The sequence below is a fragment of the Wyeomyia smithii genome, chromosome 2 (genome assembly GCF_029784165.1).
Source record: "Wyeomyia smithii strain HCP4-BCI-WySm-NY-G18 chromosome 2, ASM2978416v1, whole genome shotgun sequence".
Taxonomy (NCBI): Eukaryota; Metazoa; Arthropoda; class Insecta; order Diptera; family Culicidae; genus Wyeomyia; species Wyeomyia smithii.
In genome coordinates this window covers 133,855,660-133,880,262 of record NC_073695.1, presented here as the reverse complement: position 1 = coordinate 133,880,262, position 24,603 = coordinate 133,855,660, and the positions used below count along the sequence as shown (strand labels likewise).

The window sequence follows — 24,603 nt, the reverse complement described above, 5'->3', positions numbered from 1 at the left end:
AGACGAGGATTATATTATAGCCAGCATTCGGTTGGAGGAAGATATAAGGTCAGTTGCAATCAATACCATAAACGTACTACCCCTCAGTTTTAGAACCGTCGCGCAGAGTACACAAACTGATCCGCTATTACGTAAGATATATCAATATATCGTCAACGGGTGTCCGAAACCGAAAATTTTTCAGCCGGAAATTAAACAATTCTTTGCCAGAGCGGATTCGTTAAGCGTAGAAGACGGATGTATTCTGTTTGGCGAACGGCTTGTGATTCCGTCGCAGCATCGCAAACGGTGTTTGACGCAGCTCCATCAAGGGCACCCAGGTATGTAGCGCATGAAAGCCATTGCTAGGAGCTATGTATATTGGCCAGGTCTCGATGGCGACATAATGCATTATGTGAATGCCTGCCAAAACTGTGCGCTCGTAGCCAGGTCACCTCCTCGCTCCCCGTCAGTTCCATGGCCAAAAGCAAACGGTCCATGGCAACGCGTGCATATCGATTATGCGGGACCTATAGATGGTGATTATTTTCTTGTCGTCGTGGATTCCTTTTCGAAATTTCCCGAAATAGTTCGCACCAGTCGCACATCTGCTGCCGCAACCATAGCCATTCTTCGTGCAATATTTGCTCGGCTTGGTATGCCGGTAGTCATAGTAAGTGACAATGGTCTTCAATTTGCAAGCAATGAAATGGCCGAATATTGCGCTGCGAATGGTATTGAACATATTTTTACCGCTCCATACCATCCTCAATCCAATGGTCAAGCGGAGAGATTTGTAGATATCTTTAAGCGGGCCGTGAAAAAGATTCAAGGGGGAAGAGCAAGCATCAATGAAGCGTTAGACATCTTTCTTCTCACGTATCGCTCCGCTCCTTACGGCAAATCACCTTCGGAAATAATGTTCGGTCGCAAACTGCGAACGTGTTTTGAGTTGCTCCGACCGCCAGTTCAACACTTCGAAAAGCCACCAGGAAACGTAGACATTCAAAGACGATTTGTGTGCAACGATCCTGTTTATGTTCAAGTGCATACAAATAATTCTTGGAAGTGGGCACCTGGGGTCATTTTAAAATGCATTGGAGACGTGATGTATAACGTTTGGGTTGACAATCGACGATTATTGCGATCCCACATTAACCAGTTGCGGAAGCGCATTGATTGCGACTCTGCAGCAACGTCGCTCACTAAGCAAGTGACCCTTCCTCTTGACGTCCTATTGGATGCCTGGAACCTGCCTCTCTTATCGGTATCTGTGCAGCGAACGCTGGCACCAAAGTCTGTGCCATTGCAACCATACGATGGGTCCTCCAATTCCTTCACGATCAACAACAACCTATTGCGTCGTCGACACCGAAACATGATAAGCCAACTGTATCAGCAGCGAGTCAGCAATCGTCGTCGTTGTCTACGCAATCATCTAGAAGTTCGTCTGAAACAACGTTAGTCCCTCAGCCAGTATCTACACGTCGCTCTTCTAGAACTCGGAGAGCACCTGCTAGGTTTCCAGATCCCTACCTTCTATATTAAAAGGGGAGATGCCACAGACAGATGACCTGTTGGGTGTTTCCATTACCCGACACCTGGCTGCCTGAAAGCTATCGTTGCTATTGACAGCGCATTGTCTATTGTTCCCGACTGTCTAAGAGAACCACGCTTTTTAATTCGTATGGTCATTAAAGGTTTACTTAGTCGTATCTAAACGCCTTTTATTACGTTCCTTCGATCGGAATAGCTAACGTAAACGCGTCCGAACGCCAAAACTACAAAAAATAGTTTTTGCATAACAGTTGTCATCACTAATTATGTTTGTTTTGTTGAATATCTTTTATATATAATATAATAAAGCTTTTAAACCAATTACAACATTATATGTATCCATACTTAAATTGTTAAATTGATAGAACATTCAAGTGTCATTGACTATTGACAACCATTGTGCGGTTTCTTCTTTTATCTTTTCCACGAGGTAATTGAAACATTCATTAAATTGTACACTTCGTGGCCTGATTATTGAGCTTGAGCTTGACGGCCGCACATGTCGTAGTTGCTTCCCGTGATGGATCTGAGCTAGTGGAGTTACACAGGGAACCACGTATATAGCAACTTGGGATTAGTTTACCATTTACACGTCGTGGCCTGATTATTTGAATATTTCTTCTTCGTGCCTCGATAAGCTACATCTATTATATTATCAATATTTAACTCGCGGAATGGCGTGAGTTTTACATACAAACAATATACGCACGAAATCTACAACATATTTTTTCTGTGAAAGTATGAAATTGAGCCAACTAAATCTAAAATTGAGTAAATTCAGTTTCGTGTGTGGGAATGTCACACGCTCACAGAAATTCAACAACAATGCACAGTGGTACAGTAAGGCAATGTAGGCGGACATGAGTTTTTCGATGCGATTTTGTGGTTTTAGAGTAAATTTTTTTTCTGAGAACTTGTTTCTTATATTTAGTATATTTTTTATGTGCAAACGAAAAATAGGGTGGTCCTGAAATCGACTAAATGAAAAAACTTACTTTTTTATTTGCAGAAATAAATGTATACATTCATCGGCACAGTTATAGATCAACTAATTTTAAGCAACTTTCGGTTTTCTTCACAATATTTATACAATATTTGCGCTTTCAAATGATACCAAAAAATATTATTAACGTTTGCCCTAAACGGAGACTTCAATACTAAGGGCCTATTTTTAAAATAGAAATAGTGAAAACTCATAATCTGTACAATATATCGACAATGTTTTTTCGTCAAAATTGGCGCATTTTTGATTAAAGTTACCGTAGAAAACTTTGTTTTTAAATTTGAATTGAAAAAACATTACTTAGATCTACTACTTAGAATTAGTTGATCTACAAGTTTGCCAAAGAATGTTTACAATTATTTATGCAAATAAAAACAAGTTAGTTTGTTTTTATTTCGTTGAGTTTAGGACCACCCTAATTTTCATTTGCACATAAATAGAGGACTATGTATAAAAAACAACTTTTTACAAAAACTATGGCTTTAAACCGCAAACCAAAATCGCAACGAAAAGCTCATGTCCGCCTAAATTGCCTTACTGTACCACTGTGCAATGAGTTTAGTTACCTTTTTCACCACAAGAGGGGGTGTTACCTGTCTGTCTTCACGGAAATATATGAGAAATTCGAGAGTGAACTATATTGTTATTTTAAGATATTTGATCTAAGGCTTTCGATGAAGCACTATGCATTGCTCCAGTAATTGCGTTACATATTAGCCTTTGCAACCTGCCAAGCGTTGACCTTTCTTCGGTTTTAGGCCACCACACTAGCGAGGCATAGGTTATTCTTGGTCTTATTATTGCCTGGTACAACCAAAAGACCATACATGGCCTTAATCCCCATTTCCTGCCTATGGCTTTGCTACACGCCCAAAGGGCACTTGTAGCTTTACCAATGAATGACGTATTCAACAAGTGCATTCCAGCTGAGTACGTAAGATATATCCAAAACCACTTCAAGGTGTTTGGTCTCAATGGAAAGCATAAGTGTGGTTTCACCCAATTTCAGGCTATCTATGTTATATCTTCTTTTCCGAGTGAAGGGAAAAATGGTTGTTTTTGAGGGGTTAATGGTCAGCCCCTCTCGTTTACACCATTCTAAAGTGCAGTTCAGAGCTAACTGCATTCTTTCCGATACTATACTGTTAAATTTTCCCCCACAAGAATTACTACATTGTCGGCGAAGCCATCGTCGGCGATCAAATTTAAACCATCCCGTATGCTTCCTGCAAGCTGCTGCAGAGAAATTTTGTTATAATATCATTATAAACTGTTCAAATGATTTCGTTTTTTTTCCTAAAAGATAGATTATCAGTTTTAACATCCACTAGTGTTAAAAACTCAAAACTCAACTCAAAATTGCAAATATTTCAGCCTGAAACACTGTAGGCCAACGATCCATTGGTATCGAAATACTTATTCCTGGCCCATTTATACCTGCTCCTGTTGAATTGTTCATTTTCGAGCCGTCTGTGTAAAAGACGACAGAGCCTTGTCGACTATTCGGGGCTCCTTGTTCCCAAATTTCCCGTTCGGTCTGTATATTTTTGAAAGGTGTTTCGAAGTTTGGTTTAGTTTCCAACCAATCTTCGTTACCTAGTATAAGTTTGCTCAGCTGAAAATCGTTAAGAATTGCTAACTGGCCACTCTGATCTCCTTCAGATACTTCTTTGAGGCGCGTTAGTTTCAGTGCATTTTTTTCGCCTCTAGTTGTATTACCTGATGGAGTGGTAACAGATGCAGAATTGCATCTAAGCAAATATCTTAAATACCAATATAGTTCACTTACGTGAAATTATGAAGACAAATTGTAAATGACAGAAGCGTTATTCACCTTTTCGACCGCTAGGTGCGCCACTTCTGATTTTGTTCTACACGTCATGCGAAAAAGAGTAACTTTTGACAATAATATTACCCTAATGGGCACACTGACATAAATGCACATTTTATTGTGAAGTGGACTCGGCCGAATATTTTATAATAATAAAGTTCGCCTATGTATGAGGCAATCCATGGGTGGTGTTCCACGGTTTGTACGTTTGTCGACCTCCGACAATATTTTGAGTTGTAAAATGGCGACTTCCAGTGACTGGAAAACTGCCGAAAATGACCAAATACCACCTAATATGGGTGTTTTTAATTTAACCAGAATGACGCTCAGAGGCCAGAAATCGTCTCTAAATACCAGTTTGAAATCCAAGATGGCGACTTCCGGTTTCTGAAAAACAGCGGCGAATGACCAAATATGGGTATTTCCGCGATTGTTATGTTGCACTGAAGCCACAAATCGACCTCAGAAAACATTTTGAATTGTAAGATGGCGACTTCCAGTGATTGGAAAAGAGACAAAAATGACCAAATACCACCTAATATGGATGTTTCTTTAACTAGAATGACGCTCAGAGGCCAGAAATCGTCTCTGAATACCATTTTGAAATTCAAGATGGCGACTGCCGGTTTCTGAGAAACAGCGAGATATGAACAAATACCACCCAGTGTGGTTATTTCCGAAATCGTGATGATGCACTTAAACCACTAATCGACATCAGACAACATTTTGAGTTGTAAAATGGCGACTTTTGGTGACTGGAAAACTGCCAAAAATGACTAAAAAACAACCAAATATGAGTGTTTCTTTAACCAGAATGATGCTCAGAGGCCAGAAATTGTCTCCAAATGCCGTTTTGAAATCCAATATGGCGTCTTCCGGTTCCTAAACAACAATGGCAAAAGACCAAATAACACTTATTATGGGTATTTCCGGGATTGTTATGATGCACTGAAGCTACAAATCGACCTCAGACAACATTTTGAATTGTAAAATGACGACTTCCGGTGAATGGGAAACTGCCGAAAATGACCAAATACCACCCAATATGGGTATTTCTTCAACCGGCCGATTTTCATCCAATATGAGATGCTTCGATACCAGAATGCTACACAGGAGCTAGAATCGACCACAGACACCATTTTGAATTCGAAGATGGTGACTTCCGGTTTCTGGAAAACAGCCGAAAATGACTTAACAAAACCTATTATTGGTGTTTCTTAAACCAGAATTATGCTCAGGGGCCAGAAATTGTCTCCAAATGCCATTTTAAAATCCAGGGTGGTGACTTTCGGTTTCTAAAAAATAGCCTGAAGTGAAGAAATACCACCCAATATGAGTGTTTCTTTAACCAGAATGATGCTTGGAGCTACAAATTGACCTCAGGCACCATTTTGAATTGTAAGATGTCAACTTCTGGGAAACAGCCGAATACTACTGCATATGAATATTTCCGTAATCGAAATAATGTATAGAAGCCAAGCATTGACCCTGGACACCATCTTGAATTCGAAGATGACCACTTTCAGTTTCTGAAAAACAACGAAAATAGCTGAATACCACCCATTAGTGTTACAGACAGATGACCTGTTGGGTGTCCCGACCCCGCTGCGCTCAACCTGGCTGCCTGACAGCTATCGTTAGATGCAATTGACAGCGCATTGTCTATTGTTCCCGACTGTCTAAGAGAACCACGCTTTTTAATTCGTATGGTCATTAAAGTTTTACTTAGTCGTATCTAAACGCCTTTTATTACGTTCCTTCGATCGGAATAGCTAACGTAAACGCGTCCGAACACCAAAACTACAAAAGTGGCGACGAGTCTGTCGGATTGACAGAAATTTGTTCGATATTCGGTTTCATTTTACGTGAGATATCGCAATTCTAACCCGAAATTCCATCTCCCGCGCGAAAATGAAGGAAGCAAAGCAGTGCATGTATGGACAGTGACGATGATTTTCGAAGATGCGCCGTGAGCAACAAAATCTTCGATCACAAAACGATCAGCCTCCTCCAGCACCACAGGGGAACGATGCCATTATGCTAGAAGTGGTAGCCATGATGAGCCAAATGATGCAGCAAAAACAGCAGTTTTTTCAAGCGATGTCGGCCAATGTGCCGCAGGTCCCAGTGAATCCAGAGCAAATTCTTGATTCGCTTTCAAGCAATATTACGATGCCGATAGTAACGTTACTTTTGCGGCCTGGTTTTCGCGCTATGAGGACCTTTTCATGAAGGACGCCGCTCGCCTTCCCGATGACGCAAAAGTCCGTCTGCTGCTACGCAAGCTTGGTATGGCCGAGCATGAGCGTTATGTTAGCTTCATCCTACCACAAAAGCCCGGAGATTTGCAATTCAACACAACTGTTGAAAAGCTTACAAGTTTGTTCGGTGCCAAACAGTCAGTCGTAAGCAGGCGTTATCGGTGCCTACAGGTTACAAAACAGCCAACCGAGGACCACACTTCATACGGCTACCGCGTTAACAAACTCTGCGTGGAATTTGAGATGGGTAATATGACCGAAGACCAGTTTAAATGTTTAATCTTTGTATGTGGTTCGAAGTGTGAGAGTGATGCCGATATTCGAACGAGGCTTTTATCGAAAATTGAAGAGCACGATAATGCTACATTACAGCAGCTGTCCGAAGAGTGTCAGCGACTCCTTAACCTCAAGGCCGATAATGCCATGATTGAGGCAAAACCGTTCAAGGTACAAGCGGTTCACCAGCAAACAGACCGCTAGCGTTTCACTAAAACGGAAAGTACTCCATCTGGCTCGCCAGCTAGTAATTCGACCAGTTTGCCTAAACGACCATGTTGGTTGTGGTGCATTGCATTTTACCCGAGACTGCAGTTACAGGAAGCATAAATGCTCCGTTTGTGGGCAATACGGCCATCGTGAAGGTTATTGCAAAAGTGCGAAACCTCTGATAAGGAAAAAGGGAAGGAAAGCTTTTTCGGTTACCAGCAATGTAGTCATCGTTAACGAATGTACGGTGCAGCAACGTCGAAGATTTGTGACGGTTGATTTTGATAATACGTCCATCAGGTTGCAGCTCGACACCGCCTCTGATATTACTGTGATCAGTGAGGCACTTTGGAGACAAATTGGTAGTCCAACCTTGTCACCACCATCGGTTAGGGCAAAGACGGCTTCTGGCAACGGTCTGCCGCTCCAAGGAGAATTTCGTTGTGATATGAGAATCGCTGAGACCACACGTTTTGAAGTTGTCCGAGTCAGTAAAAAACCGTTAAATTTGCTTGGTGCTGATCTCGTGGACAGGTTTGGTCTCTGGTCAGTTCCGATGGATACATTCTGTTGCTATGTGTCTGGCTCCGAAGATTTGTTGCTGACACTTAAATCGACTTTTCCCAAGCTCTTCAGCGAGCAACTTGGTTTGTGCACTAAAATGAAAGCATCATTGGAGCTAAAAGCGAACTGTCGACCGGTTTTCTGTCCTAAACGTCCTGTGGCTGACGCGATGCTCGAGTCTGTCGACCGCGAACTCGATAGATTGCAGCAACTTAACATAATATCTCCAGTCGATTATTCGGAATGGGCAACACCAATCGTCGTAGTCCGTAAAGCCAACGGGGCCATTCGGATCTGCGGGGACTACTCTACGGGCCTCAACAACACCTTCCAGGCGCATCAGTATTCGCTGCCTCTACCTGAGGACATTTTCGCCAAGCTGGCAAATTGCAAAATTTTTAATCTGATGCGTTCTTGCAGGTGGAAGTAGACGACCAGTCCCGGAGCCTGCTTACGATTAACACGCATCGGGGCCTCTACCAGAACCACTTATCGACACCATGCTTGCTGGGTTGAAGGGAACATCTGGCTACCTCGATGACGTCATCGTCGGTGGCGAGAGTTAACGGGAACATGATCAGAACCTTGAAGCGGTTTTACAACGTATCCAGGATTATGATTTCACAATTCGTCCAGATAAGTGTTCTTTCGGGAAAAGTCAGATATCGTACCTGGTGCATATCATCGATGCCAATGGACTGCGACCGGACCCAGCAAAAATTGAGGTGATTGCCAAGTTACCGCCTCCCACCAACGTTACTGAAGTGCGCTCATTTCTGGGAGCTATCAACTTCTATGGGAAGCTTGTACCCAACATGCGTATGCTTCGCTACCCGTTAGACAAATTGCTTAAATCTGATGCCAAATTTGTTTGGGATGATGAATGTCGAAAAGCCTTTGACAGGTTCAAGCAGATTCTGTCGTCAGATCTTCTGCTCACACACTACGACCCGACGCAGGAAATCGTAGTATCCGCCGATGCTTCCTCTATTGGGCTAGGAGCTACCATCTCGCACAAATTTCCGGACGGTTCTCTCAAGGTAGTCCAACACGCATCGAGAGCATTAACAAAAACTGAGCAAAACTACAGCCAACCGGATCGCGAGGGTTTGGCTATAATATTTGCTGTTACGAGGTTTCATAAAATGATTTTTGGTCGGAGATTCACACTGCAAACCGATCACGCACCTCCTCTCAGAATTTTTGGATCAAAAAAAAGGTATCCCGGTGTACACGGCGAACCGGTTGCAACGCTTCGCTCTGACGCTATTACTCTACGACTTTTCCATCGAGTACATCACTACGGATAAATTTGGCAATGCTGATGTGTTGTCGCGGCTAATAAATCAGCACGTAAAGCCAGACGAGGATTATATTATAGCCAGCATTCGGTTGGAGGAAGATATAAGGTCAGTTGCAATCAATACCATAAACGTACTACCCCTCAGTTTTAGAACCGTCGCGCAGAGTACACAAACTGATCCGCTATTACGTAAGATATATCAATATATCGTCAACGGGTGTCCGAAACCGAAAATTTTTCAGCCGGAAATTAAACAATTCTTTGCCAGAGCGGATTCGTTAAGCGTAGAAGACGGATGTATTCTGTTTGGCGAACGGCTTGTGATTCCGTCGCAGCATCGCAAACGGTGTTTGACGCAGCTCCATCAAGGGCACCCAGGTATGTAGCGCATGAAAGCCATTGCTAGGAGCTATGTATATTGGCCAGGTCTCGATGGCGACATAATGCATTATGTGAATGCCTGCCAAAACTGTGCGCTCGTAGCCAGGTCACCTCCTCGCTCCCCGTCAGTTCCATGGCCAAAAGCAAACGGTCCATGGCAACGCGTGCATATCGATTATGCGGGACCTATAGATGGTGATTATTTTCTTGTCGTCGTGGATTCCTTTTCGAAATTTCCCGAAATAGTTCGCACCAGTCGCACATCTGCTGCCGCAACCATAGCCATTCTTCGTGCAATATTTGCTCGGCTTGGTATGCCGGTAGTCATAGTAAGTGACAATGGTCTTCAATTTGCAAGCAATGAAATGGCCGAATATTGCGCTGCGAATGGTATTGAACATATTTTTACCGCTCCATACCATCCTCAATCCAATGGTCAAGCGGAGAGATTTGTAGATATCTTTAAGCGGGCCGTGAAAAAGATTCAAGGGGGAAGAGCAAGCATCAATGAAGCGTTAGACATCTTTCTTCTCACGTATCGCTCCGCTCCTTACGGCAAATCACCTTCGGAAATAATGTTCGGTCGCAAACTGCGAACGTGTTTTGAGTTGCTCCGACCGCCAGTTCAACACTTCGAAAAGCCACCAGGAAACGTAGACATTCAAAGACGATTTGTGTGCAACGATCCTGTTTATGTTCAAGTGCATACAAATAATTCTTGGAAGTGGGCACCTGGGGTCATTTTAAAATGCATTGGAGACGTGATGTATAACGTTTGGGTTGACAATCGACGATTATTGCGATCCCACATTAACCAGTTGCGGAAGCGCATTGATTGCGACTCTGCAGCAACGTCGCTCACTAAGCAAGTGACCCTTCCTCTTGACGTCCTATTGGATGCCTGGAACCTGCCTCTCTTATCGGTATCTGTGCAGCGAACGCTGGCACCAAAGTCTGTGCCATTGCAACCATACGATGGGTCCTCCAATTCCTTCACGATCAACAACAACCTATTGCGTCGTCGACACCGAAACATGATAAGCCAACTGTATCAGCAGCGAGTCAGCAATCGTCGTCGTTGTCTACGCAATCATCTAGAAGTTCGTCTGAAACAACGTTAGTCCCTCAGCCAGTATCTACACGTCGCTCTTCTAGAACTCGGAGAGCACCTGCTAGGTTTCCAGATCCCTACCTTCTATATTAAAAGGGGAGATGCCACAGACAGATGACCTGTTGGGTGTTTCCATTACCCGACACCTGGCTGCCTGAAAGCTATCGTTGCTATTGACAGCGCATTGTCTATTGTTCCCGACTGTCTAAGAGAACCACGCTTTTTAATTCGTATGGTCATTAAAGGTTTACTTAGTCGTATCTAAACGCCTTTTATTACGTTCCTTCGATCGGAATAGCTAACGTAAACGCGTCCGAACGCCAAAACTACAAAAAATAGTTTTTGCATAACAGTTGTCATCACTAATTATGTTTGTTTTGTTGAATATCTTTTATATATAATATAATAAAGCTTTTAAACCAATTACAACATTATATGTATCCATACTTAAATTGTTAAATTGATAGAACATTCAAGTGTCATTGACTATTGACAACCATTGTGCGGTTTCTTCTTTTATCTTTTCCACGAGGTAATTGAAACATTCATTAAATTGTACACTTCGTGGCCTGATTATTGAGCTTGAGCTTGACGGCCGCACATGTCGTAGTTGCTTCCCGTGATGGATCTGAGCTAGTGGAGTTACACAGGGAACCACGTATATAGCAACTTGGGATTAGTTTACCATTTACACGTCGTGGCCTGATTATTTGAATATTTCTTCTTCGTGCCTCGATAAGCTACATCTATTATATTATCAATATTTAACTCGCGGAATGGCGTGAGTTTTACATACAAACAATATACGCACGAAATCTACAACATATTTTTTCTGTGAAAGTATGAAATTGAGCCAACTAAATCTAAAATTGAGTAAATTCAGTTTCGTGTGTGGGAATGTCACACGCTCACAGAAATTCAACAACAATGCACAGTGGTACAGTAAGGCAATGTAGGCGGACATGAGTTTTTCGATGCGATTTTGTGGTTTTAGAGTAAATTTTTTTTCTGAGAACTTGTTTCTTATATTTAGTATATTTTTTATGTGCAAACGAAAAATAGGGTGGTCCTGAAATCGACTAAATGAAAAAACTTACTTTTTTATTTGCAGAAATAAATGTATACATTCATCGGCACAGTTATAGATCAACTAATTTTAAGCAACTTTCGGTTTTCTTCACAATATTTATACAATATTTGCGCTTTCAAATGATACCAAAAAATATTATTAACGTTTGCCCTAAACGGAGACTTCAATACTAAGGGCCTATTTTTAAAATAGAAATAGTGAAAACTCATAATCTGTACAATATATCGACAATGTTTTTTCGTCAAAATTGGCGCATTTTTGATTAAAGTTACCGTAGAAAACTTTGTTTTTAAATTTGAATTGAAAAAACATTACTTAGATCTACTACTTAGAATTAGTTGATCTACAAGTTTGCCAAAGAATGTTTACAATTATTTATGCAAATAAAAACAAGTTAGTTTGTTTTTATTTCGTTGAGTTTAGGACCACCCTAATTTTCATTTGCACATAAATAGAGGACTATGTATAAAAAACAACTTTTTACAAAAACTATGGCTTTAAACCGCAAACCAAAATCGCAACGAAAAGCTCATGTCCGCCTAAATTGCCTTACTGTACCACTGTGCAATGAGTTTAGTTACCTTTTTCACCACAAGAGGGGGTGTTACCTGTCTGTCTTCACGGAAATATATGAGAAATTCGAGAGTGAACTATATTGTTATTTTAAGATATTTGATCTAAGGCTTTCGATGAAGCACTATGCATTGCTCCAGTAATTGCGTTACATATTAGCCTTTGCAACCTGCCAAGCGTTGACCTTTCTTCGGTTTTAGGCCACCACACTAGCGAGGCATAGGTTATTCTTGGTCTTATTATTGCCTGGTACAACCAAAAGACCATACATGGCCTTAATCCCCATTTCCTGCCTATGGCTTTGCTACACGCCCAAAGGGCACTTGTAGCTTTACCAATGAATGACGTATTCAACAAGTGCATTCCAGCTGAGTACGTAAGATATATCCAAAACCACTTCAAGGTGTTTGGTCTCAATGGAAAGCATAAGTGTGGTTTCACCCAATTTCAGGCTATCTATGTTATATCTTCTTTTCCGAGTGAAGGGAAAAATGGTTGTTTTTGAGGGGTTAATGGTCAGCCCCTCTCGTTTACACCATTCTAAAGTGCAGTTCAGAGCTAACTGCATTCTTTCCGATACTATACTGTTAAATTTTCCCCCACAAGAATTACTACATTGTCGGCGAAGCCATCGTCGGCGATCAAATTTAAACCATCCCGTATGCTTCCTGCAAGCTGCTGCAGAGAAATTTTGTTATAATATCATTATAAACTGTTCAAATGATTTCGTTTTTTTTCCTAAAAGATAGATTATCAGTTTTAACATCCACTAGTGTTAAAAACTCAATTTTCAAAAAATGGCGCTTGGTTCGGTCTGGTCGCACGTCGACCATATATATATCGAATCGATGACATCTCATTGCTGTGAGCATAGAGCGATGCATTATCAAATGCTCCCTCTATGTCTAAAAACGCAGAAAGTGCGAATTCTTTTGCTTCTATAGATTTCTCTATTTTTGTAGTCAGCATGTGTAACGCATCCACTGTTGACATGTTGCCTCGGTATGCAAATTGATATTTGCTTAGCGGAGAGGATTTTATGTAAGTTGATTTGACGTGGTAATCAATAAGTTTTTCCATAATTTTTAACATAATGGATGTTAGACTAATTGGTCTTTAGGCTTTTGGAAGTGTTCTGTCGCGCTTCCCCGCCTTCGGTATAAAGATCACTCTCGTTTTTCTCCAATTAGTGGGAATATAATCAAGTGTTAAACTAGCCCTAAATATAATGTAAGGTTTCGCAACACTAAAGATAGAATAGAATTAAGTGGCTTGGACCGCTTTGGCCACTTTCACATGTTTCGAATATCCCAAAACTTTGAGCTTGAGTTAATCAGAATTCCAAAGCTTCTAATAAGATATGTTCCAGTAAGAATGGCCAGGGAGAAGGGTATTACTTTATTTGCATTATGCCAAGTTTTTGAATATTTGAATAGATAACGTTAGAATTTCCCTAGTATTAAATACTAGCTGACCCGGCAAACTTCGTGCCGCCTATTTTGGTGTTTAATTTAATAATTTCAAACATTTCAAATTCATTGATTTCTTGCGATTTGTTTATATCGTATGAAATGATTGGTTTTATCGAAATGACAACATCCTCGAATTTTGGCTTTTGTACATCACCTCTATTCCGGAAATATATTGGGTTCATTTCAGTTATTTTCGTTGTTTTCCAGAAACTGAAAGTGGTCATCTTCGAATTGAAAATGGTGTTCAGGGTCAATGCTTGGCTTCTTTACATCATTTTGATTACGGACATATCCATATGTAGTAATATTCGGTTATTTTCGGCTGTTTCCCAGAAGTTGCCATTTAACAATTCAAACTGGTGTCTGAGTTCAATTTTTAGCTCCTTGCATCATTCTGGATCCAGTGATACTCATATTGGGTGGTATTTGGTCACTTCAGGCTATTTTTCAGAAACCGTAAGTCGCCATCTTGGATTTTAAAAAGGCATTTGGAGACAATTTCTAGCCCCTGAGCGTCATTCTGGTTTAAGAAACACCCATATTGGGTGTTATTTGGTCATTTTCGGCTGTTTTTCAGAAACCGGATGTCACCATCTTCGAATTCAAAATGGTGTCTGTGGTCGATTATAGCTCCTGTGTATCATTCTGGTTACGAAGATACTCATATTGTATGGAAATCGGCCATTTTTGACTGGTTTTTAGAAACCGGAAGTTGCCATCTCACAATTCATAATGGTGTATGAGGTTAATTTTTAGCTCCTTGCATCATTCTGGTTCCGGAGATACTTATATTGAGTTGTATTTGGTCACTTTTGGCTGTTTTCCGGACACCGGAAGTCGCCATCTTACAATTCATGATGTTGTCTGAGGTCGATTTGTGGCTTCAGTGCATCATAACAATTTCGAAAATACCCATATTGGGTGGTATTTGCTAATTTGCCGCTGTTTTTCAGAAACCAGAAGCCGCTTTCTAGAATTTCAAAATGAAATGGCATTAGGAGACAATTTTAGACCTCTCAGCGTCAATCTGGTTAAAGAAACACTCATATTGGGGGGTATTTTGTTGTTTTTGGCTGATTTCCAAACACCGGAGATCGCCAAGTTACAATTAAAAATGTTGTCTGAGGTCGATTTGTGGCTTCAGTGCGTCATAACAATTTCGGAAATACCCATATTGTGTGGTATTTGTTCATATCTTGCTGTGTTTCAGAAACCGGAAGTTGTTATCTTGGATTTCAAAATGGCATTAGGAGACAGTTTCTGGCCTCTGAGCGTCACTCTGGTTAAAGAAACACTTATATTGGGTGGTGTTTGGTCATTTTCGGCTGTTTTCCAGACACCGGAAGTCGCCATGTTACAATTCGAAATGTTGTCTGAGGTCGATTTGTGGCTTCAGTGCATGATAACAATTCCGGAAACATCCATGTTGGGTGGTATTTGGTCATCTGCCGCTGTTTTTCAGAAACCGGAAGTCGCCATCTTAGATTTTAAAATGGTATTTGGAGACATGCCAGAAGAAGGAAGGGCGTCGAAACATTATAAACAAACAATATCGCACGCTTTGCCTTGGGGCTAATAGCAGTCTCGATCAACTAGATTAGTTGAGAGAATTCGTTATCGATATTGTTTTTGGCACATTTCGTATGTGTAGGATAAGTACAACGATACACCGTGTTCCAGTGCTGAGTCGAGAAAAATTCCAGCTCGAAAAGATCCTCGACTCGATCGGGAATCGAACCCGATATCACAACCGTGTGGGAGAGCTAGTCGACCGACATCGCTGACCACAGAGCCACGGGGACCACGTTGTCGTGGTGAAAGATTATGGACATGTTTGTTGCACCTAAAATATTTACTTGCCAAATTTGGTTATATTTGCTTGATTGGTTCTCGAGCTGTGCGAAATTTGAGTTTTATTTGTATGGGACCTCTCCCTTATAGAAGAGGGAGGGGTGTCAAACCATTTTGGGTATATTGTTACCTCCTAAAAACATTAACTTGCCAAATTTGCTTCTATTTAGTTGGGTAGTTCTCGAGATAAGCAGAAATTTGTGTTTCATTTGTTTGGAACCCCTCCCTCACAGAAAGGGGAGGGGAGTCGAACCATTATGGACATGTTTGTTACCTCTAAAAACATTCACATACCAAATTTGGTTGTATTTGGTTGATTGGTTCTCGAGTTGTGCGTAATTCGTGTTTCATTTGTATAGGACCCCTCCCTTTTAGAAGATAGAGGGGTGTCAAACTATTATGGATATATTTGTTACCCCTAAAAACATCCACATGCCAAATTTGCTTGGTTAGTTTTTTAAATTGTGCAGAAATTTGTGTTTCATTTATATGAGATTTTATTTTTAAAAGAGGGAGAGGTCTCAAACCATCATAGGAACCTTTCTCGGCCCCTAAAACCCCTACATACGAATTTTCACGTCGATCGGTTCAGTGGTTTCAGAGCCTTTATGGATCAGACAGACAGACAGAGCGGACTGCAGTTTTATTGGTATAGATTTAAAACAATGAATATTATTGTTTTTATTATTCTTTTATTATAGTTAAAAGGTACTTTATAATGTTCAATCATATAAAAACTAAGAATTTTACAAGCGCTGGATTGAAAAAAATACTATTAAGAAATCAGAGCTAAAACATATCTTGAGGATGTTTTTTAAGCAGCAATTAGATACACCAAAGACGCTTTTTACGCGGGGAATACATGCCGCGTAATAAAAACCGCGTAAATTCCGAAATCCGCGTAAAAAAATGCGTAAATTCCGGAATCCACGTAAAAAAAACTGCGTTTATTCTACAATCTGAGTGAAAAGGAACCGAAATCTGCGCAAAAAAATAATACCGCGTAAATTCCGGAATCCGCGTAAATTTTTGAATCCGCGTAAAAAAAATCCGCGTAAATTCCGGAATCCGCGTAAATTCCCGAATCCGCGTAAAAAGAAACCCGCGTAAAAAAAACCGCTTAAAAAGCGACCTTAGTGTATTTGCTTTTGCAGTACAACAGTCAATAAAACTCATGGCGGCGGTACGAAGTTTGGCGGGTCAGCTAGTTTTAAAATAAATACCAGTATTTGTAACAACAACAACAATATCGCACGCTAGCCTGGGAGCTAATGCGGTCTCGATCAACTAGATTAGTTGAGAGAATTCGTTATCGATATTGTTTTTCGGCACATTTTGCATGTTGTAGGATAAGTACAACGATACACCCTGCCACAGTGCTGAGTCGAGAAAATATCTAGCTCGAAAAGTTCCTCGACCTGATCGGGAATCGAACCAGATATCACAACCGTGTGGGAGAGTTAGCCGACCGACATCGCTAACCACAGAACCACCAGTATTTGTAGTGAGTCCAAGTAATAGTCCAACATGCATTTTAAAAGTGGCTAGCCACTACGGGCCAACTAGTAGTACAATAATTATCCAGTTAATTCTAAAACCAACCGTGACAGCACATTTACAACCAGATAAATTTCCCTCCCATCTCTGCGACTATTGCATATATTGGTTTTATATAGTACAAATTTTATGGTTTCAGAATAGTAATCACTATCGTTTACATTTTCAGCAATGCCAAAAAGAACATAGTGGAGGAAGGTTACAGCTGCGTGACATTTTATCTGTTCCAATGCAGAGGATTCTGAAATATCACCTCTTGTTAGATAAATTAGTGCAGGAAACTAGCCCGGTAAGCATATTTTTATTTATATGTATACATATTAGGCTGTCCCAAAAAAAAAAACGAAGTTCAAAAAGTCAAGGTGCTCAGCCCTAAATTGAAAGATGTTATTTATAGCATTTTTGTAGAACATTTAGACTTTCTGAAAAATTGTCTTCAGGTTGCCCAAACGTGATCTATGAAAAAAATGACTTTTTAAGTTACAAAACCACTCTTTGGCACTTTTTGCAATTCTGTTCGACTCCCACGTTTTTCCAAGTATTTTTTTTTTAATTCTTGTAGGGTTATTTCTGAATACTTTACATGGTTTAGTTCTATATCGCATTTAGTTTTTTGACTCAAGAGCCCATTAAACATCGCAAAAAAATGATTTTTTAACATGGCTTAACAAAATATTTTTTTTAAAAATCCTTTAATCACCAATATTTAGTGGTTAATTTGTGAGTTCGAAATCCAATTTGTGGTTAAGTGGTTTCAGAGAAATTTTCAAAAAACTGAGTCAAGCCATCTTGAAACATGATTTTTCTTCAAATGAATCGGACAACGATGATTTATACAGCAATCGAAATCCCATAATTTGTGGTTCATGAAAATGTAATTTTAGGGTCATAATTACTAGTGTTTGTACAGAAATTTATGTTTCATTGTTCACGTAATTCTATGTTTTGTTTATTTGTTGTTGACGCTGCTGGCCGCTAGTGGCGTTGGCTGTTTTCGGTGTTTGTTAATGCTATACTAAGCGTGTGTGTGGGGAATATGGTAAATATCATTATTGTTCGATTGAAATTTTTACATTGGTATAGATTTATGGTTTACTGACTAATATGTATAACAATAGTTTCTGCACCATTAGGTGGATTAATTTTAGTTTTTGATTTAAATTGAAAATATGTTTTAATTTTAAATTTCTTTGAGATATAATTTTTTTCTTAACGGTGTATATTTTTCACAAGGCATTAGTAATTCTCTAGTACACTAAAGTCGCTTTATACGCGGGGGATACGTGCCGCGTGAAAATAAACCGCGTGAAAATAAACCGCGTAAAAAATCCGCGTAGAAAAAACCCCGTAAATTCACTGTCGATTAATGTTAAGTCACGTTTAAAAGGGTGTAAAATGGTTCCAGCATAAAGTTAGATGGCTAGAGTTATTCGGAAGTTGAAAAGTGATCATTTCTGTAAAGAAAGCATCAGAGGTAAAGTGGAAAAGTGTTTTTCCTTTCCCTTGAAAGTCTTCATAAAGAGTGCGGGGGACGGGAGTATGCCACCGGTGAGTGCCGGCTGCGTTTCCCAGCTTATTGTGTTTGGTGCTGCTGAAAGTCAGAGTGAAAACGTAATATTCGAATGCAGTGGATAAAAAGCGTTGATGTTGGATGGCTATAGTGTGGTATTAAGTAAATATAAAGATTTTTTTTAATCGGCGTTCGTAGTAGCATCAGAGCCCCATTAGCGCAACGGAAAAATTGACAGTGACAACAGTGAAAAATTTAGAAATCAAAAAGGATGGCCACCATCATTTCGTCGCTGTCGCTGTGGGTGTTCAAGGTCAAAGCATTTTTGGTTTCGATTTCAGTGGCCGTTTGGGTCCGGCAAGAACGAAATCCTGGATGGTGAGTTAGTTCCATGTGATCGTTTACAAGCGAGGGTTGACTCATGTTAGTGTACGCGAAGTGTCAGAGGGAGCCATTTATTTTGCTTAAGAAACAGGAGAGCGAGTAATGGCGCTATAACCTTAAGCAAAAATGCTAGGACTAGAGTTAGTAATCAAGTTCCAACCGTAACAGTTGGAGCGAGTAAAGGCGCTATATCCTTGGTTTTGAAACCCGAACATAAGGAGAAAATACCTATGTTACAACCCAGGAAATAGGTCAACAAAGGAGTGTACTTTCCTAGCTTTGTCACTCCCAAAGAATTATATTACTTATTACATACGGATTATCCCCGTTCTTAGATTATATTGTATCATATTGCGCTACACAGTAGGCCTGGCCGTTGACAAGAAAAATGTATGGAAATCATTTTTAAAAAAAATGGTGGATATCATTTTCCAGGATCCTTTCAAGTACTGGCTGTGTTAGTGTAGACTAGAGACTAGACATCCAACGGTTTCCTAGCAAAGATTTAAGCAAACCAAAGCCCTTGGTGCTTCATTCCGATTCGGAACTCGACCTTCTGTTTTTTATTATACACAGACTTCGCAGCCAACTGTTAAGTGTACAGGACAACAATTGCGGGGCTAGCGCTACGATCCTACTGACACTAACAGCCTCTCCTGAACCGAGACTCGAACCTACGACGACTAGCTTGTTAGGCCAGCATAATACCTCGAGACCATCTGGGAGAGCTAAGCTAAGATGCTTAAAAATGAAAATATCTCATGGGTCTACAAAAATTTTTTCCATCTGAGAAAAATACTAACTTTGCTAAGCCGTATGCAAAGTTTCATTTCAATAAGGTCGATAAAATTGTTGCGAATTTCCAGATCATTCGGCACGATTTTGCTCAATTAATTTTACAACTAATTTGATAGCTTATTTATTCATTAAAATTTGATAAAATTTGTGAAAAAAGCTGGCATCACGGCTAACTAATAATTCGTGCCCCGAAAGCTATCCGCTTAAGTTATTAATTTATAGGTGAATTAAGTGGCCAAACTTGTTAAAAAGTGTCAAGTTGTGATCTGTGATGCTTTGTCTAAGTGAGAAAAGTGAAGGTTTTGTGAGAAACACAGTGTTCCTTGCGTGAAAGTAATAATTTTTCCTCGAAGTGCAATTGAAAATTGTAAAGCCAACTAAGTTGCGTGAGTGTGAGTGCCTACTTTGTGCGTCGCGCTAACTAGCGGTTCGTTATTAACATGCGAAAATGGAATGCATGGCAGTGTGAGCGAAGAGAACGATAATATCTGGAGAGAGAGCTAAGAGAGTAGTGTTGCGCTGTTCTTGTCGGCGTTTGTTTCGCTGGCATAGGCATAACCAAAATAAAACAGATGAGTATAAGTTTTTGTATCAAACATTTTAAGAATGCATAGGCTCTGTGTGTAGTGGTTTTCAGCGGGTTTTGGACTTTGTCAGAAGTGTAAATGTGTCATCTGTTGGGTGCACAAAGTGTGGTAGCTTTTCGGTTGCGGGTAGAGTTTTTTTTTATATTTACAAACCAGATTGTGCGATGCACTCTCACAGGTCAAAATTGGCAGTTTTTCAATATAGTTTCAAAATTTATCATTCGAGCATGACAATGCGGCATGCGATTGATGCATCGTCTACAATTGTGAGTCCTGGCAGGGCGGTGACATTTTATTCAGGTCTATGTTCTTGTTTTATGATTTTCCTAGCTTTTGGACAAATGTTGATATACATAAGTAACTTTTATTTAATTATGTTGAAATCGTTTTGGGCGTGAAAATAGTTCACGACAACTGAACTTTGATTGCAATTATTTTGGCATTTTAATAATAAATTTGGAACTCTGTTTTGTTTAATATGCTTTTTTGCATTTTTTTAAGTTTTTGGGCTATGAATGCATGGAACTTTGTCAGTTTTTATACTCAGTAGGTGTCTTTGGTGCGAAACGTCGTGTCGCGTATGCGTCGGTAGGAGAAAATGAAGCGGTCGTGCATAATGCCCCGGTGAAACGCATCATCGGCCCGGGTGAGTTTTGTTTATCTAAGGGTTTCCGGAGTGTAGTGGGCACGCTATAGTTTGCTTCAGGGAGGTCAGCTCAGTTTCGCGCACGTTATTTTGACAGCGCTCAGTGTAACTATCTTAATACAGCGGTTTCGGAGTTCAATGACCATTACATCGTATAATGCTCGGGTGTGCCTTGTGGGTTTTTTTACTCGCTCTATCGGTTCTTTGAGCTGGTACCAGTAGTTTGCATTCGGCGTGCGGTGCGTTTTACGAAATTCATTCGTTTCGAGGTAAATTTTAATAGTTCACAGGATGAAACGCGAAGTTTGGTGTGATACAGACTGTTAACGATTGGTTGCTGATAACAACGATTGGTAGAAACTTCGATTCTCCTATATGCCGATACAGCGATCGTGATGCGGTTCTATTCATATCGTCTTCTGATGGCCGGTTGCGCAGAGACTGAGAAACATCCATATCGGGCGCGAATTTGTGTAGAAAAGATCGCACCATCAACCTCGATGGATCCAGATCAATTCCTTTCCACTAACACTAATTCCTTCCTTTGATACTTGTGGATGATGCAGAGGATTCCTCGGTCTCTAGTAGCAACAAGTATTAAACTAACACTCCCGATATCCCTTCCTCTATTGATCTGCATTGGGCGTGGCCAGCTACGTTATTGACCAGTGAAAAGAAAAATCACCAGGAATTGTACACTGAAAATGGCTTGCTACTCCTAGGCACCATTTTGACGGTTCTTTGTGCAATTTCAGCTGATTCTGGTCAATCGCGGGCAACACACGGGCGATCAAATATGCTATGCTATGCTATGCTATGCTAAATTTGATAAAATTTGTAGTTCCCTAATATCTCCATTTCAATCAATTTGTTTCCATTTTATTTTTCGTACCGTCTTATTTAATTTTATGCATCTGACTTTTTTAATTTCTCTCAATGGACAGTATATTTTAGTTTTCTGACAAACATTAGATAATTTTTAGAATGTGTAATTCTTATTTATTCTCACTTTCTGCACTGTGTCCAAACTTTTATGTGTTTTTAATACTTGTTTAAGCATATTCTTATTATTTTAAGTGCTTTAAATTAATTTAGTTTTTTTTTTCTGAATAAACCAAATCAATTTAAAAAACATCCATTCGGGTTCAATGCGTGTTGATTTTATTCAGTTCTTTTTTTTTCTAAAATGGTTCAAGTTGATTTTACATTTTTTTTCAAAATCATGACAAATCCTTTGTTTGCAAAACAGCACGTTTTTCCCAACGGTGTCACAAGTAGCTTAACAGACCCGCGGACAGTAGGCATCTTCTTTATTACTTTGCTCATAAGTTAGCACACATGCATGGAAAAATAACAGAAGAGCAACATTAAGTTGGATCCCGGCAGCTTATTTGAATATTGGTTCAAATATTTCCGAAACATTTCTCAGAATCTAGATGATAAAAAAGTTATAGTTATTGTTTGCAATACCTACTGGTTCTGAAAAATAACCCGTCGAATTTGGATTGCTTTCCTTTGAAAGTACATTTTCGTTACCGGTATCCTTTTTACCAAAAAAATTACAAACATACATTTTGCCTCTGCTTGGCTACCTGAAATAGCAAGTGTGTTGGCTTAGTTCCCCGAATCTCGATATTTACCATATTCCCCACACGCACGCTCAGTATAGCAGTGACAAACACCGAAAACAGCCAACGCCACTAGTGGCCAGCAGCGTCAACAAAAAAATAAACAAAACGTAGAACTATGTGAACAATAAAACATAAATTTCTGTACAAACACTATTAATTATGACCTTAAAATTACATTTTCGTGAACCACAAATTAAGAGCTTTCGATTAATGTATATAGGGTAGGGAACGGTTTAAGCAGTAGCGCCTATTTTAATCAGTCGAAGAAAGCAGGCCTTAAACTCCTGGATTTCGATCAATATCGCAATTTTAATGATGCAAACGAAAATTTTGATTTTCTAGCTGTCTTACGAATATACGAAATACTGTTAACCACAAAAAAATCATACAGAAATCACCATTCGAAACAAATCGACCTATATTGCAGCCAATCAGGAGCCACTTCGGGTGCTGAAAAAAACGCCTGCAAAACAGATTGAAACTGCTTAGGGAACATCCATAAATGACGTAGCTTTTTTAGGCTTTTTTCGACACCCCCCTCCCCCATCGTAGCATTTTGTCACAAAATCAGGACCCCACTCTAGATAATTACGTAGCTTTACAACAACCCCCCCCCCCCACAAAATATTTTTTTTTGCAAATTTTGTCATCAAAACCATACCTTGTGTCATAAATGAACAACAAAAGACAAGGAAAATAACTAAACCATACAAAACAGCGATAAAAAAGAACAGTCAGAAAAAAATCCATTTTTTTTAGTTTAATATTTGCTACGTAGCTTGGCTTGACCCCCCCACCCTCCCCCTCGTCACCTTTCATCACAAAACTGCAAACCCCCCCTCCCCCCTCGAATGCTACGTCATTTATGAATGTGCTCTTAAAATAGGTTCGGGGTGATTGGAATAGTGTTCCTCGATTGGTAACTTTAATTGATTATTGTTACAGTTTGCTAACTAAGTTTTACATTCTGAAAACAAGTTCTGACAGAGAAAAAGATAGAGAACAGATTGATATACTTCTGTTTGAATTTCACCCAACACATTTCGAGTATTTCGTCTCAATACATAGACGGTTCCTAAAGTTGCTTGGAATATGTTCCCTACCCTATCATCGTTGTCCGATTCATTTGAAGCAAAATCATGTTTTAAGATGGCTTAACACAGTTTTTTGAAAATTTCTCGTAAACCGCCTAACCACAAATTACCACAAATTGGGTTTCGAACTCACAAATTAACCACTAAATATTGGTGATAAAAGAGTTAAAAACATTTATTTTGCCAAGCCATCTTGATATATGCTTTTTTAACCATAATTTTTAGATAAAACCCTCCAAAACACATGAAAAAAAATTTCAGTTAAAAACTGAAATTTTTACTACAAAGCGCAATTCATGACGAAAATTTACATATGAAAAGATCCTTGATATCTTATCAGAAGACTGAGATATTTGTAGCTCCAAGCTAGCTCAGAGAAGTTTAGTACACCTCATGATGTCCTTGCAAGACCGCCCCCCTTCTATACCAATTTATAATGAACAATTCAGTTTGCCTTTTTTCCGATGGCTTTAATCTCTCCGTCTTTCGACACTATGCCTACGTATTTCTCCTCTCTATTGCCTAATTTCACCAAAATCACAATCGGACAAATTATTATTACTAAACTTTACTATTTACAACAAACTTACTTTAGAAATTACCTTTAACTTCTCCCTCTAACTTTCTTTACTTAACTTCTAACCTCTAACTGCAATACCTATCACTCGCATGTGCTTTGACTATATCACTTCTTTTCCGGTTTTACTGAACACACACGCGCACTTCTACTCCTTGTGGTGGTTGAAGATCAAGAGATCGGACTCGTGCCCAAGTCGAGTCTTATAAGCCCCTAACTCTGGCTTAGAGACTAGAATCTCCGACTTTGGCCGAGTTCTAACGTTTCTTTTGCTTCCTTTTTCTTGGCAACCATTTTCTCGTAACATCATATGCGAACTACCGAATACCTACATCGACGATGTTTTGGAGTCCGTTC

General features: G+C 39.8%; 1 protein-coding gene across 11 annotated transcripts in view; it reads left to right on the top strand.

The window, feature by feature from the left end:
- LOC129724161 (protein vav) overlaps positions 1-24,603 on the top strand; it is an 874,164-nt gene that overhangs the window by 324,418 nt on the left and 525,143 nt on the right. For all 11 annotated transcript variants that reach the window (XR_008727880.1, XM_055678825.1, XM_055678820.1 and 8 more), the window contains one exon: positions 17,189-17,308. Coding sequence is in view for 10 of the 11 variants with exons in the window: in XM_055678825.1 (XP_055534800.1) it covers positions 17,189-17,308 (120 nt within the window). In the remaining variant the exon portion in view is untranslated. The remainder of the gene's footprint in view (positions 1-17,188; positions 17,309-24,603) is intronic.